The 16,740-nt window shown below is 38.9% G+C and overlaps 1 protein-coding gene across 2 annotated transcripts; it reads right to left on the bottom strand.

The window, feature by feature from the left end:
• Positions 1-3,038: 3,038 nt before the first annotated feature.
• On the bottom strand, positions 3,039-16,730 carry LOC105479651 (dentin matrix acidic phosphoprotein 1). 2 transcript variants are annotated; one of them, XM_011737742.3, is made up of 5 exons: positions 16,582-16,730; positions 10,258-10,332; positions 9,725-9,772; positions 7,546-7,578; positions 3,039-5,122 (listed from the first exon to the last, which is right to left on the bottom strand). In XM_011737742.3, exons 2-5 carry the CDS (start codon positions 10,309-10,311, stop codon positions 3,785-3,787), a joined length of 1,473 nt encoding a protein of 490 aa, XP_011736044.2. In that variant the 5' UTR covers positions 10,312-10,332; positions 16,582-16,730; the 3' UTR covers positions 3,039-3,784. The 2 variants fall into 2 exon arrangements, with proteins under 2 accessions (XP_011736044.2, XP_070949421.1); XM_071093320.1 differs by lacking the exon at positions 16,582-16,730 and having other exon boundaries at positions 10,258-10,502.
• Between the last annotated feature and the right edge of the window lie 10 nt (positions 16,731-16,740).

Raw genomic sequence — 16,740 nt, forward strand, 5'->3', positions numbered from 1 at the left:
AATGGGCAATTTAATGAAGAGTGGATCAGCCCTCACAAGTTTAGGAAAATAACCACTGAGGCAAAAGTTAATCATGGCACTTTAGAGCACTTTTCAGGGAGAGAGAATGTTTCAGTTCCTACTGTGAGGTTTCCAGGGAGCATCGTAGATGCGCCGTCTTATTTTAGCCCAATGCTGTTAAGCATTCACACTGCATAGCTCCCTCTGTTCCCGTTTATGCTCACCATGCAGGCTTTTCATTCTTATTCTTTCCCATTATAAATTTAAAATTATTTGCTAATTATAATTTGGATTCCCAAGTGGACTCACCTACTACAGACTTCAAGAGGAACTCCATGAGGAAACTTGCACACCTTGAAAGCCAAAGATCAAGTCCAGCCACCTTTCCTTTGAGTAATGTGTCTCTACCACTTCCAACTGCAAGATGCACCGATGCCTATAGCAAGCACATCAAATGAGTCGATGGGAACTTAAAGGAAAACCCTCCTACATCTGCCCCAGAGGGGCATTCTATCATGAACATAGCTGAAGTACTTATCACTGTTCTTTCTTCTAAAAGTCCTGTGAATTATCCAGATAAAGGGGTTATAACAGGGTTCCTCATACCCTGATTAGGAACTAAGCCACAACAACAAAAGGTGAGAGGCAGGCGAGCAAGTGAAGCTTCATCTGTATTTACAGCTGCTCCCCATTATTCATATTACTGCCTGATTTCTACCTCCTGTCAGATCAGCAGTGGCATTAGATTCTCATAGGAGTGGGAACCCTATTGTGAATTCTGTATATGCCTGATGATCTGTCACTCTCTCCCATCAACCCCAGATGGAACCATCTAGTTATAGGACAACAAGCTCAGGGCTGATTCTACACTATGGTGAGTCATATAATTATTTCATTTTATATTCCAATGTAATAATAATAGAAAATAAGTGCACAATAAATGTAATGCACTTGAATAACCCTGAAACCATCCTCCTCACCCCCCATCCCTGGAAAAATTGTCTTCCACGAAACTGGTCCCTGACAGCAAAAAGTTTGGGGACCACTGGGTTACAGAACCTAGGAACACTAGCTAACATAAGTTTCTAAGTCTCTGTTCATTAGGCACTTTGGTTGCCGGGAACAAAGACTCACTCAAGTTGCCTCAAGAAAGGTGGGTGCTCTCATGCAGGGGGCATTCGAGAAGACAAAACATCCCAGGATCCAGGAAGGGCCTGGGGGCAACAGGAGAGTCAAGTCCAACTTACAGGCTGGAAGTTGATTATTTTGCCCCTCAGCACCAGGAGCTCCATAATTTTCCATTTTGTGTGCCACATTAATGGGGCTTAGCCCACTCTCCATTTCTGCCTCTCTGTGTATTTCCTTCTGTTTTTGTTCTAACCGCTTTCTGACATCTCTTTCCCTAAATATTCAAATTTGCAGAGAAGGAAAATAAGATTAGACTTCAAGCCCCCATCATCCGCGTTCAGGCAGAGCCTTTGCAACATGCCTCCTTGGAGGCTGCCAGCCAGGCTCGCCTCATATCAGGTGCTCATTCTTTCCAGTCCCCTATGGTGAGGTGGGGCATGTGAGTGGTTAGAACCTGGCCACCTGTGCCTCAGGCAACCAGGAGGTCTGAGCATGGGGCAGTTCTTCTTAGGAGGAGCAATGGGTTGGCAGGAACCTGTAGGTTAATGGAGTCAGATAATGAATCCAAGTGGAGACCCCAAATAGCGATATTGGATGGGCTCCATCAGAATTTCCTGGAATCCTTTTAGAGATGTGGAACTCTGAGTCTCACTCCAGACCTACCAAATTAAAAACTCTAAAATTTCAAGGGGAAGTATTAGAGAATAGCACACACACACACACACACACACGATTTTTAAATCTCCCCAAGTAAACACACCTTTGACCTTGTGAGGGAACGGAGAAATTGAAGGATGGGAAGGGTGAGACTGAAAGTTAGAAAATCTTCTTGATTCTTTTTTTTTTTTTTTTCTTTTAGACAGGGTCTTGCTCTTCTTTACCAGGCTAGGGTGCAATGGCACGATCTCGGCTCACTGCAACCTCCACCTCCCGGGTTCAAGCGATTCTTGTGCCTCAGCCTCCTGAGTAGCTGAGACTACAGAGGCGTGCCACCACACCTGGCTCATTTGGTATTTTTAGTAGAGACCATGTTGGCCAGGCTGGTCTCAAACTCCTGACCTCAAGTGATCTGCTCACTTCGGCCTCCCAAAGTGCTGGGATGACGGGCGTGAGCCACTGCGCCTGGCCAGGAAGTCTTCTTGATTCCTTTAATAATTTTGTGGGGAATTCTGAGGTACTCTAGTGGAAGTGTGGGTAAAAACACATGTGTAAAGTAGAAGTGCTGAGATGAAGTCATTTCTTTCAAAGAAATAAAAATATAAGGAATACGGTTCTCTGTAGCTTCCAGAGCTTACACAAATGAGTCTGAGAGACCAGCAGGAACTAATGTTAAGCCTGAACATCATAAACTTTTAGTGTGGCCTCAAACAAAAATTGAGAGTTTGCTTCATTTTTCTCCCTGTTCTGTAACAGGTATAATTAGTGAAATATCATAAGCAACACATAGTACTTTTATCAAATGCTACCTGACTTACAAATAAAAATTTTTCAGCAAATAATTTAAGAAAATCTTGCATTTTAATAGGAGGAAGGTAATGAACAATTTGGGAATGCTTTAAAGAAAGAGTTGCTTAACATAAATAAATCCTAATAATCAACACCACGATTACAAATAAGCACATTTTTTTTGGGTATTGTAATCTTTATTACAAAACAAGTATTTTATGTTGAGGTAATATTTCAAATGGTATTTAGCAAAAAATCAATAGAATCTTATATACAGAAGTTTTCTCTGTAAAGGACTCAGAGAACAGTTTTTTTCTAGCATTGCACACAAACTGATTTTAGAAAAATAAAGCTAAAAAGTATCTATGTAAAGAGGAATTTCTTTCTCCCACTCTTCCCGACCCAATCCTTCTTATCATCACCAGTGATCAGTAAGGTGATGTTTATGGGAGTTCTACAAAAAAAAAATGATGAATTGGTAAATTAATTGGGAGAAAAATACTTTCTTATCCAAAACAACTCACTGTGCCATAATTTCAAAGTGCTTTTGCAAACTAAGTATTTAATCCTATAGAATTTACTATTATTTATCCCAAGAATAGAATTCCCCAGTCTCCAACGAGGAAACCCTGTGCAACCTTCCAACTCCAATGTCTTCTGCTGTGAAGCCCTCCCTCGTTCTCCAACACATTGGTCACCCTTCTCAGTGCTTCCAGATAGATATCATGTTCATAACTCTGTTTTGGCACTCACCATACTGGGTTGTAACAATTCTTGTTTCTCTTATACATATCCCTCTTTAACTCTGTAGCTTTGTGGATCCTTCTATAAGTTCCTAGGAGCAAGAAGCAAGTCTTAACCTGCTTTACATTTTCAACACCTAGCACAGTGCCTGGTACATCATGGACCCCCAGTTGCTTTATTTGTTAGGTTGATGAGTTAGGAACTATCTCAGCTGCAAAGTTATCATGCAGATCCTTTCTTGCTTCTAGCCTCTTTGGATGTGTTCTGGTGTTACTCCACAGTATTTAAACCTCTATGAAATGATGACACCCTAGAAACAAGTGTAATGTCCAGCAATTCCTTTCAGGAAAAAAATGGCATCTGGTTATTCTTTTGATCAACACATCAATAAATTATAGTTATCATGATACACCTTCAAGTCCCTAAGACTCCTTTATGTGACAACTGCTTCTTAGGACAGCTGATGCTAATAGCCATCTTGGCAGTCATTATCATCTTGGTCCCCAATGGGTTTGTTGTGATAGGCATCAACTGTTAATTTCCGGCTCTCTATCTCAATGTTTTTCAACTGGCCATCTTCCTCACTGCTTGATTCGCTCTCCGTGGAGTTGCTATCTTCTTTGGATCTGCTGCTGTCTTGAGAGTCACTGTCGTCTTCCTCAGACTGGCTTTCCTCGCTCTGACTCTCTGTTGAGGTGCTATGAGACTGCAGGCCCTCTTGGCTGGAGCTGTTCTCATCCTCGGGGGACTCCGGGCTTTCCTCTGAGAAGCTGAGGCTCTCACTGGATTCGCTGTCTGCTTGCTCCTCTCTGGATTCACTTTTTGAGTGGGAGAGTGTGTGCGAGCTGTCCTCCTCGCTGGAGTCACTGTCTTCCTGGTCTTCTACATGACTAGTTGTGGGGTCCGGGTTGTCTCCTCTGGACTCACTCACCACCTCTTCCTGAGACTCACTGCTGTTCTCTTGAGATGGCAGGTTGCCTTCTTGGCTGGACTCACTGCTGGGGCTATCTACCTTTTGGCTGTCTTCCTGGGACATATTCTCCTTGCTGTCTTCTTGAGAGTCACCCTTACTGTCTCTCCTGGGTTGGCCGAGGCCAGCATCTCTGGAGTTACTGTTTTCTGTAGAGTCACTCTTGACTTCTTCCATTGTGGTGTTGTCATCAAATTCACCTCTATCATCTTCCTCTGAGATGCGAGACTTCCTAAAAATTTTCCTACTGGGATGCTCCAGCAATTGGCTGTCACCTGAATCTTGAGTGTTTGCTTGCTCACTGTTTTCTCCAGATTCTTTTGATTTCATGCCTGCACTGTTCATCCTGGAGTTTCCCCTTTCACTTCTGATGCTGTCTGGGTCATCACTCTGCATTCCCTCATCGTCAAACTCAGAGCCGTCTCCATGGCTGCTCTCCCCATCGCTGACACCTCCCACCCAGTGCTCTTCACTGTCACTCTCAGGCCTGCTGTCCACCTGGTCCTCATTGTCAAGTTCCCTGCTCTCACTGGTGATATCCTGGGCACTGTCTTGCCCTTGTGGGGCACCCTCTTCACTGGATTGTATGGTGTCATCAGAGTCCTCATCACTTCCCAGTCTGAAGTTTCCTCCTTCTTGTCTGTCTTTGGGCCCTGGACCACTGTCATCATCGCCAAAGGTATCATCTCCACTGTCATCTTCATCGTCATCTTTATCATCTCCTTCTTTTCCTGTGCTCCTGGAGAAGCCACCAGCTGGCCTATAAATGTATTGATCATCATCAGATCCCAGGCCCTCCTCTGACTCAGTGCTGTCACTGGGGTCTTCATTTGCCTAGAATTTGGGGTTAACAGATACGGTCATTATTCCAGGAACTGATAGAGAAGGAGTTATCTAGAGCCTGTCTAGTCTTTCTGCTTCCTTCGTCCTACGTCCCCTCCTCTAATGGTCAGTTTTACTGACCTCTATGGTCAGTTTTACTACTCAATAACGTCTCCACCAGAGCTTAAACAGGAAGGAAGAGAAGTTGAAACTCAAGTGGTTCCATTTTATATAGGCACACTTCACTCAATGCTGCTAACATTTTCTCAAAAAGCTTTCTGGAAATCACATTTATGAAATTCAAATCATACTGTATATATAATTCCTTTAAAAAACAAAAACAAAAACTCTTGGACCGGGCACTGTGGCTCACACCCGTAATCCCAGCAACAGGAGGCCGAGGTGGGTGGATCACGAGGTCAAGAGGTCAAGACCATCCTGGCCAACATGGTGAAACCCCATCTCTATGAAAAATACAAAAATTAGCTGGCCATGGTGCCACGCACCTGTAGTCCCAGCTACTCAGGAGGCTGAGGCAGGAGAATCACCTGAACCCGGGAGGCAGAGGTTACAGTGAGCTGAGATCGAACCACTGCACTCCAGCCTGGTGGCAGAGCTAGACTCTGTCTCAAACAAACAAACAAACAAACACAACAACAACAACAAAACCTCTTAGGTAATTGTTTGTGAATTAAAGAGTTGGTTTATAATGCTCATGCATGAAAGTGTTTGGTGTAAAACAGAGTTTTCAGAAATAGTGAGTGATCTTAAAATGACCCCAATTTTTTTTCATCTGGAGGGAAAAATGTACTAGGACAGGAGGATAAAATATTTAGCTAAAATGAAAATAAAATATTATAGTAAGGTATATACCTCACCCAAACCATGTTTCTACCTCATTGGTACAACCAGAAAGTTGCCTATAGATGATTCAGCTAGAAGACACCAACTAGTATGACCACCAAGGCAGCTTAGTGCTGAGTGGGAAGTCAGAGAGGTGAGCCCTGTAAGCAAAACAATTGGATGCACTGTACCAGTAAGGAAGGACAGTGAGTCTTCACACATTATGCTCCTAAAATATCTGCTCTCTTTACCATACCCTACAACAGAGCATACCTGCTAGTTTTTTGTTTGTTTGTTTGTTTGTTTAACACGTCCCGACTGATCAATGTCTGAGTCTGTAATTGGGAGTAGTTGTGTATATGCTGTTGACTTCTATTCCTAGCACTGGAGTTTGATGCTGGTATGGTGGAACTGAGCATGGGTTTAACCTGCTATACCTCGTTAACCCAACTCACAAGAAGGAATTGCAGGAATCACCATACTTCATTAACCCTTTCTCAAGCAGGGATTGCTACCGTAACTTGAGAGCTTAGAGACCCTTGAGGCAACAAATCACAAAGTCCCCAGCAAACAGCATTTCCCCAGTTCTATGCTTTTAAATTTCTAGAATGTTCCTTTGATAACCTCAAGTAAATAGGGATAAACAGGCTAATAATTCATCTTCCAACTCTGGCTAAGTGTAGAATGCAACATGGAACAAAGTTTTGGGGAGAAACCTGGCTCCTGGACTCTCTGGAGTCCCACAGGATTGAATTTGGTTAAAACAATAGCATAGCTAAGAAAGTAACAACACTTAGTCTTAGAAAAATGAAAAAGAATGCCAGCTTTAAGGGATATAAACTGAGTCTGCCTTTCTCACTCCCAGAGCCCGGTCCCACAGTTGGGACTATTTTTAAAGAGAAAGTCATTAATGAAGTAATTGTTTTACTTAAAGTTTCCTCAGGGCTCTCCTGTTCTGTCTTCAAGCAGGACCCTTGACACAGAGAAGTTCCCAGGCACTTCTTCACCTGATCTGAACTGCTCCAGTTGTAAAAGCAACAGTTTAAGTTGATGAGTAAGTTTGAAATGGTCAATGACCATTTGTGAGTGCGTGTGAGTCTGGGTGTGTGTATTTTTTAACTAGGAGAGACATTTGGGGCTACAATGCCAGCAATCTAGCCTCAGTGATGAAAATAAGATGAATAGCATGTCTGCATGTGAATTCTCCTTACTCATTTTTCTCTTCTTATTTTATGGGACTCTTTAGCCAGCATAACTCATAGTTAGAAAATATTATATTTAGAACTGTTGCCAGGTAATTTAATCTAACATCATTTCCTTCCATTCCTAAGTAGCCTGAAAAGTTAAGAAAGGTCTGTTTAATTACGTGTTCCTCTGGGTTAACTTTACTTCCTTTCGATGACTCACTACTCTCCTGAAAGGGGAAAAATGTTTATTTTTCTTTTTAGTAATTCCTTAGGAAATAAAAAAACATGATACACATCAATTGCTTCCAGTCTGGATTTCCTACTTTCAAAATTGTAAAAGGCAATGGAAAGAGTGTTAAAGTTGCTTCATGAGATGTTTATGACAAAAGTAAATGAGATAGTTACCAAGGGAGGTGTTGGTGCCTGAGTCAAATGACCCTGCAAAAAAGGAAAGGAAGGAAAACAGATTACCCCCTCACAGATGGATTTCATTATTGTAATTATTTACAATAATTTTAGGATTATTTTTAGTTTCTTGGTAGAGATCTTACATTTACATGAGTAATTAGTGAAATTTTATGATGAAATAGTTCAAAAAGGAAGGTAAAATGACTAATGGCTTGAAAAGATCTTGGGATATAAGAGACCTAGACGATGTTTCTATTTCTGATATTTCATTTACACAAATAAATATGCTGTCTTTGAACCTGGCCGTTCATACAACCTAGAGGAAACGTAACACATGAAAAGCAGCATTGAAACTCAGAATCCAGATTTAAGTCTCAATTAACTCACTGGTCTTGGTTTTAGCCCTGAGAACCAATCATCTTGGTGTTAGCACGGAAAGTCATGTGTTGCAGGAAACCCCTAAGTTCCAGGTAAACCGAGATGGTTGGTTACTCTAGGTGAAGGTAGGCAATTCACTTCATGTGTCTGACCCCCAGTTTCTTGTTCATAAATTAAGGAAATTAACACCCACTGTGCTTACCCCACAAGGTAGTTATGAGGGCGAAACCAGCTAATGCCTATGGAAGTATCTCGAAAACTATTTATTCAACATGATATAAACTAAAGAAAAAATCCATTTGAGAACATCCATCATATAAAATTTAATAGTAAGAAAAACTGAATTGAGAAAGCCATTAAACCTTTCTCAAGTCATGTAACAGCCCTGGTTTTAAAAACAAATGCTAAGTCAGAAATTTAACTAGTCATACTCCTGATTTATTTCACTATCTTTAGTCTCATAAGCACTATAAGAATGCCTTAGCAACTTCTGGTACCCCTCCCCACCACTTCTCCCCCCTGCCCTTTGAGGAGGGCAAAGTCCTGTGTGGAACACCCAAGGCGCGAAGTAGAGCAGGGAGGAGCTGCTATTGATATGTCTTCAACGTGCGTCTCAGCGGTGCTGGACTGGGGATATCTCCTTAGAGAAAGGAGCTATAATCACTCTGTCTTTGGCCTGCGACACTGCAGGCAGGCACAATGGCAGGCTGTGCTCCAGTCAATTATCATTTGGAATTAATGGGTGGAAGGGAGCAAGACATTGTTATTTTTCTCATGCCAAGGCTAGACTTGAGAACAGGGCATGTTTGTGTGTCTCTGGTTAAATGAGAGAGAGGATCTACAGTGTCTGCTTTTAAATTAACCAGCCTATGGATATCTCTGAAGAAAGTTCATAACAAATACTGTGAATTCTATTCCAGACTCAGGCATGGACAAGACCCCACCTCAGGTCACTGACATTATCTGGCCACCACCAAAAGCACTGGGCCCAAGCTTTATCATATGTAAAAGCCAGTAGGAAGCAAGGTAGTGAACAAAATGCTCTGATTTCACATAAGATTTTAACCGTTAGTGCCAATCTTGAGAATTTTCTGACCTCTTAGATCAGGCTCCCTCCTGAGAGGGAGTAACACACTGGTTAAGAATGTGGATTCTGGAGCTAGAGTGAGTGACCTAATCTCAAAGTCTGGCTCTAACACTAATTAACCACGTAACCTAGACAGATTGAGTTACTCTCTGTGGTCAGTTTTCTCATCTGTAAAGTGAGAATAAAACATAATGCCTAATTCACAGAGGTGTGAAAATTAAGAAAGTTAATATACGTAAAACACTCAGAACTGTGCCTGGCAATGATTCTTGAGTTATTGAGAGTTAATAATTCTCAATACAATAACATGCCAGCAACATTAGGTCTCATGCCAGAGACCGTAGTGTCCTCTCATTCTTCTTGCTTTTCTCACCTCCCAGGACTTGACCTCTTGCCCACCAGATAACTCTTGTTAAAACAGATTTCAAGTCATAATATCTCCTGAAAACTCTTGGTTCATTGTCATGCATCCCCTGGTACTATTATGCACATCCATTACAAGAAGAAAGCTAACAGAAAATATGCTTCCTTGCCAGAGTATATACTACTAACTTGGAATTGCAGCATTATTTTCATCTATGAACTCTATAGTTTAGCTTATTAATATGCTCATGAAGTCATTAGCAGTTTCAACATTTGCAATAAGTCAATTTGGTTATACTCATAATAAATTAAAATTAAAATATTTCAAAAAGTCATATTTCTACTCACCTTCCATTCTTCAGAACTCTCAGATTCATTATTTTGATACCTGGCTACCTAGAAAATTTAGTACACATGGTAAATCCAAAGAGAAATTTCTGAAGCAACAGTTATTAACACTTTTCATACATAGGAGTAGGGATAGTCAAATTTTAGGCTGCATCAGAATCACCTGGAGGCCTTGATAAAACACTGATTTCTGTTTCCTATCCCTAAAGAGTCTGGTTTAGCAGCTCTGAGGTAGGGTCCATGAACTTGGATTTCTAACAAGGTCCTAGTTGATGCTGATGCTGCTGGTTCCGGGATGACACTTTAAGAACCACTGCTTATAGGGAAGAAAAATGTGAATGATATCTATATGAATGGCAACTGAACAGAATAAAAAACAACTTAAATGAAATTTCTTAAGAAAACAGCATTCTAAGAAACTACTATTTTTACTGGACTGGAACATATACAGCCATCTTGGTTCATAGCCAATGAAAATCACGGAGTTTTAAGTATGAAAGGGTTTTTTCACATATCCCTACCCTAATACTTACTGGGAGAGCGCAGGATAATCCCCAAAGGAACGTGAGCAGGATGCTGATCTTCATAGTTGGGTGTGATACGTCTACCTGGAACGAAGGACATAGATGTTTCTCTCCATGTTAAAGAAATAAAGTAGCTTCAACTTTTTAACAGTTTCTTCTTATTAACAATTCATCCAAATGTCCGTGAACTGATGAATGGATAAATAAAATTTACTGTATCTATAAAACAGAATATTATTCAACCATAAAGAGGAATGAAGTACTGACACGTGCTACAGAATAGGGGAACCTTGAGAACACTATGCTAAGTGAAAGAAGCCAGATAAAAAGGCCGCATTGGAATGCTTCTATTTACATGAAATGTCCAGAACAGGCAAAGCTACAGAGACAAAAAGCAGATTAGTGGTTGCCCAGAGCTTGTGCAGATGGGAGGTTGAGGGGTGACAGCTAATGGGTACAGGATTTCTTTTGGAGGTGATGAAACTGTTCCATGTATCATAGTGAAGGTTGCACAACTCTGTGAATATACGGAAAACCACTGAGCTATACACTTCAAATTAGTGAAGTATGTGGTGTATAGATTATAACTCAACAAACTGGTTTTTAAAAACCTCACTCCTAAGAAATAAATTGAAAATGTTCCAATGAGGAGATCTACAAACACTAACACATAAAGTATGATAAATTGACGAAAAAGTAAAGAAAGAGGAATACAGAAATTTCTATCCATTCACTTTTACAATAATTACGCAGCTTGGTATGGCAGAGCACCCTAGCAAATGTATTCTCCCTAAAAACTACACTTATTGACACCAGTGATAGGTGGTGGGCATTTGTTTTCACACACACACACTGGCTTCTAAGTCACGTTTATGACTGCATAACAATGTCTACACAACATAGATTGTTTTCGCTTTTTTTTTAATCTACAAGAGATGTGCTAGAGTAGGCTGCATATTACAACTTCAGAAAGTTCTTAATATCTACTGTGACACATTTAATCATACATTATACATGATTATGCTAAATTATTTTTGCTGGCGTTCACAGTACTGAAGGATTTGGGGAAGATTAGAGGTTTGGGATACACTTGTAAATCATGCAGAGAGAAACATGCCAAATCAAACTGCTTTTCTGAAGGGTAACTTCATTTCACACTTCAAGAACTGTTGCTTTGGAAAACACTTTGTTCTGTATTTAAAAATAGATGTACTAGATGCTAAAGTAAAAATTTATTGAAATGGTTTAAGGAACGCAATTTACCCTGCACTAGTAAGCCCTGGTAGCTGCCTTAGCGTACTTGTCCGATGAACTTCCATATATTCCACAAATAATCCTGCAAGTTTATTTCACTTTTGTTGATTTGTTTCATTTCTTTAAATGTTAAATGTATACCATGAAAGGAAAATAAAATCTTGGGACCCCAAACTCACTAAGCCAAAGGGAAAAGTCAACCTAGGAACTGGGTCACTCAGATCTGCTTCCCATTTTGTTCTTAAAAAGATAGCTACAGGGATAAAAAGCTACATACCTCCCTCACAGTTTTCTCACAGGGAAATTCCTGTGGGCCCTGAGATCTCTACCCTAAAACAGTCTGGCTGAATTTCACCGTCACCATGTAAATTAACAGCTTACCTTCACAAGTTCAGGACAAAGGACAGAACTAAAAGTCATTCCTCTTCTTACCTGAGACAGATGCATGTCTGACAGCTTCCTCTAGTCTATGTTTACTTTATCTTATGTAAAAATGCAGATTCACTGAGCATGAGACAAATGCATAATTAACTATTCCTCTACCCTTTCACATATAAAATCTAGGTTCAGTGAACACTAAACAAAGACCCAAAGGAATGCAACCACTTGCCTCTTTATCTACCCATTCTTTTTATCCCCTTCCTCTTTCTCCTATTGTCTGCTCTTTCCCCTTTAAATACTGAAGTCCTCAGACTCTCTTTGTAAAGAAACATTGACCATAGATGTTTCTGGTGGTTTTGTGTTCCTTTTTCCCAAATGTATCCTCAATTTTGACAAGATAAGTCTCCAAAAAATAATTGAGACTCAACTCAGTCATTTTCTTTGATTTGCAATAGTTTACTAGTGTAGCAACTCAGAAAACAATACTCCACAGTGAAGGCCTCAGAAGCAAAAACTTCTCTCTGACCTTCCCCTGCCCTCCTATCTCTGGTCCCTCATTCTCCCCTGAGACTAACCATAGAAACTAGAATCCCTCTTCCCAAAGGCGGGTTATAGAAACCAGAACCTCTTTTCCCCAAGGCCAGCAATAAAACCTAAAAATATTCCCCTAAGTCCCCCTGTCTTTCTGTGTAACAACTGGCCATAAAGAAATTCTCTGACCCACCTAGTTTAATTGTAGGTCATAAGACCCCCATTCCAGAGAAGGTACTGTCCCATATCAAGAAGGAAGAAATGCTGCACAGAGACGCCAAGAAGAATCTGGACAGGCCTGGCTGGGCCACCCGACTTGGTCTACTAGTATAAGGTTAAAACCTTTTTGTCCAATCGTATTTCTACATGGCTGCCCACGTTTTGTTGGACGTAAGCATAAAGATGGACAGTTTCTCCTGTATCTTCAGGTCTTCGTTCTGAAGGCTCCTGTGTCACATAAAAATAAATTTGTGTTCCTTTTCTCCTATTAATCTATCTTTTGTCAGTTGATTTTCAGCGAACATTCAGAGGGTGAGGGGTAAGTTTTCCCTTGGCCCCTAAACTAATGATAGGAGTTAAAAGCCAAAGATTCTCAACCCTAAATGTATATTACTCTCACCTGGGAAGGGTTTTTAAAATGCCAATGCACAAATCCCATCCCAGGGCAATATATCCATTCACTTGGGTGGGCACAGGAATAGGTTTGTTTTTAAAGTTCCACAAGAGATTTTAACACTTGATCTAAGAAATAAAAATTAGCCAGGCATGGTGGCACGTGCCTGTAGTTCCAGCTACTCAGGAGGCTGAGTGGGGAGAATTCTTTCAGCCAGGGAGGTTGAAGCTGCACTGAGCCATGATCCTGCCACTCCACTCCAGTTTGGGTGACAGAGGAAGACCCTGTCTCAAAAAAAAATTATATGTATATGTATATATACACATATACACACACATATATATGTATTGCATATATATACATGTGTGTATGTATATGTGTATACACATATACGTATGTATATGTATATATGTATAGATGTGCATATACATATGTACCTCTGTATATACACACATATACATATATGTATGTATACCTGTATATGTATATATGTGTGTATACACATATATGTATGTATACACATATACATATATACATATGTACATATACATATGTATATATACACATATACATACACAGGTATATATATGCAATACATATATATGTGTATATATGTGTGTATATATGTATAGCACTCAATAATGCCTGAATATGCTGAATATTATCTGAAACATTGGGTTCAAGAAGTCATTTAATCTTATTTTTAATGTATTCAAGAAAATAATAGAAATCCTAAGATAAGGAGCCTGAACAGGCTTCTCATTTCTACCTTCACACAACTCAAACAACCTCTCATGTATATTATAGGCATTTTCTCTCCTCAGCATAGTTATTCTTAATTTGTGCTACTTTCTTTATTCTAATTCAGCATAGTGTATATCTGTCCTTATGTTTGATACTATCTTAATTTCTTTTAAAAATCCTTCAATTAGTATCAACAAAGAAAAACATATGAAAATACTTAACTATACCAAAATCAAGCTTAATTTAATAGATGTTACTTCTCTTTAGATCCCACAATCAAAACTGTTTTTTAAATTTGTTAGGTTTATTTCTTCAGGAAAGCAAAATTTTCTCAAATATGATATTCTCAAAATAATCCTGTCAATGGTTTTAGCTTCACAGATCAAATGAAAATTAGATAGCTCACCATTTTAATTTTCAAAGTGAAATTTGAATAGGGTTATAATTTCATGATTCTCTGAAAACTAGCAAATGTTAGAGCCTTGACAGAAGGTCAATGACTGTTGAATTCTCTTGTATTTTCTTTAGTTTCTCTCATCTAAATAATTAGAAAATTGGGGATGCCATTGTGCATTTATTCTAAACCAATGAATGTTGTGTTTTTTCCCAAAGAAGTGCATGCCCCTAGTGCTCAAGTTTCTTAGGGATGGAAGATTCTAAAGCATAAGAAAGATGCCCTAACTTGCTCAGGATTCCAGAAATACTATTTAGCACCCTGACCTAAAGCAGTAATTTCCCAGATGCAAGTCTAGTAAACTAAAATAAAAGACACCCTAGAGTTCTGAAAGAGCTGATGTTGCCACCCAAAGAATATAGTCCAACCTTAAGCATTAAAGAAAGTCAGATCTTAAACCCCATATTAGGTTTGCATTTGGTATTTTTGATAAAAATAATTGTAATTTTGTGAAGTGCTTTCCAAACAAGAGCTCCAAACTTTTTATAAACATTTTGGCTACTATTCAAAAAAGAGTAGAAGGAGATAGGCAGTAGCCCTATTCTGAACAGTAACTGTGAACCACAACTACAAGTCTGCAATTAAAAGTCCAGAACTTTGAGTTCTTCTTCAAGGATTGGCTAATGTTATTTCTACGTCCCACCGGCTGTCATTCTACAGTGAGATGACGTAACAAAAGGAAATCAACAACCTGAGTTCCATCCCTTTGGAAGGCAGTGTATTAGAGAATTTCTGACTTTTTGAATTGTTTTCATAGAGTTGAAAAGAGCCAAATGTTTAGAATGTGGAGAGGGAAACTAAAGTCAAGACTTCAGATGTAGCCAAAACTTCTTTGGGCTCTTAAGTAAGGAAATTTGTTCTAGAATTTTCTCAAGGTTAAGATACATTTGTAAAATATATGTCTTCTTTTATGTAAACCAAAATGAAGGAAATAGGCCAAAGGAAGAAAATAAAGGTTTGAAAAGTCATAGGCTCTTTTTTCTTTTGGAAAACAATTCATCATATTAATTTGCTTTGTTTGTTATCTTCAAGAACACAACTGAATGATACATTCATTCATTAGCAGTCAATAAATATTTATGAACATCCAATGTGCTAGACACTTTTCTAGGTGCTGAGTATACAGCAATTTGTAACAATAATAAAATAAGCTGGTTTTACAAAAGTAAAATTACCCTGAATCCAACTAACTAGAACCTGCTAGAATTTGTTTTCTTATTACTCTTTGAAAATAGAGTCAAACTTGGCCAGGATATGAACTCTACCAGGAATCCAGAGAAACAAACAAACCAAAAAAAATTTCCAATTCTTCCTATTGTAAGTGTCTTAAGGTCAATTACAATGAATCCAATATTATATGCTTTTAACCACAGGAAAATAACTTTGAGGTGCCCCCAAAATTAAATATAGATTTGGAAGGCCTCTAAGCATCTGAGGCACGTTGTTTTACATCACCATTTTCAGGTAGATAAGTGGACTAATACCCTTTAGAAAACAGTTTGTTCACATTTTTAAACAAGGTTAAAATAGGTTAGTCAAGCCTCAGTTAAACGGAAAGTATGGTTAAGCACAAGTTACTGCTCTTAAGGAAGATAAGTTGCTGAAACACATGGACTCTTCTAAATGTCATACAGATGAAGTACAGTAAATACAGTACATAAAAACACATATGGACAGGAACATATACACAAGTTCTCTACACTAAAAAATATTTTTAAATGCAATTATAACTAACATTTATTGAATTCTGACTGTATCCAAGGCATCATGCTAACGTGAATACCCAGTTAAACAATACAAAAAATGTAATGATCACACCCTCAGTTATTTCAGTAGTTTAATCATCTTTTAGTTACTTATGCAGTTCATAAAAAATATTACTAGATGCTCTCTAGATGATAACATTACATTTTTTAATTTAAAAAAATTATTTTGAAAGTCCTTCCATCCAGTTTAGATTTTTCTTCACAATCTTGTAGGCCATAAACATTCCCATATTCATGAAACCTAAATGTAAAAGTTTTGTTATGTTTTGCTAATTAAAACTAAATTTCAAAATGACTTTCCATCTGCCTCCTGTTCTATAAACTTTCCCTTTTAGAAGCATCATGCGGAGATCTAATTAAAGCATTACCAAGAAAAACACCTGGCTCTGTTGACCTAACATGTCATTTTAATATCATTATTTACTGTGGCATAAACAACAGGCACAAAAATATGAACTGTTTTTACCCAAAGCGCAGCTCTCCCATCTCTCTCTACATGATATAATGCCTCAAACATGTATACATATTTAATATTTTCCAAACAATCAGCAAAAGTCATTTTAAAAAATTAAATGATATAAATGGCTTACCCTCCTTAGTTCACAAAGACTTTTTTCAAAAAGTCTCAGAAATCAGGTTGACGTTCTCACGGAGGAAATCTATGCCCAATGAAGCCACTCTTGTGTTGATATTCTGGACACTTCTCTGATGGTGCAGGAATTTAAACTCTGCTGCAGCTCTTCATAGCC

The sequence above is a fragment of the Macaca nemestrina genome, chromosome 3, assembly GCF_043159975.1.
Source record: "Macaca nemestrina isolate mMacNem1 chromosome 3, mMacNem.hap1, whole genome shotgun sequence".
In the NCBI taxonomy this organism is placed as follows: domain Eukaryota; kingdom Metazoa; phylum Chordata; class Mammalia; order Primates; family Cercopithecidae; genus Macaca; species Macaca nemestrina.

Bases quoted from the DNA above. Each gene is read 5' to 3' on its own strand.
- LOC105479651 (XM_011737742.3), bottom strand. From the start codon at position 10,311: ATGAAGATCAGCATCCTGCTCACGTTCCTTTGGGGATTATCCTGCGCT. The intron at 7,579-9,724 runs GTGAGTAGAAAT...CCTTTTTTGCAG, and splicing joins AGAGTTCTGAAGAATGGAAG to GGTCATTTGACTCAGGCACC. The intron at 5,123-7,545 runs GTAACTATCTCA...CCCAAATTCTAG, and splicing joins AGGCACCAACACCTCCCTTG to GCAAATGAAGACCCCAGTGA.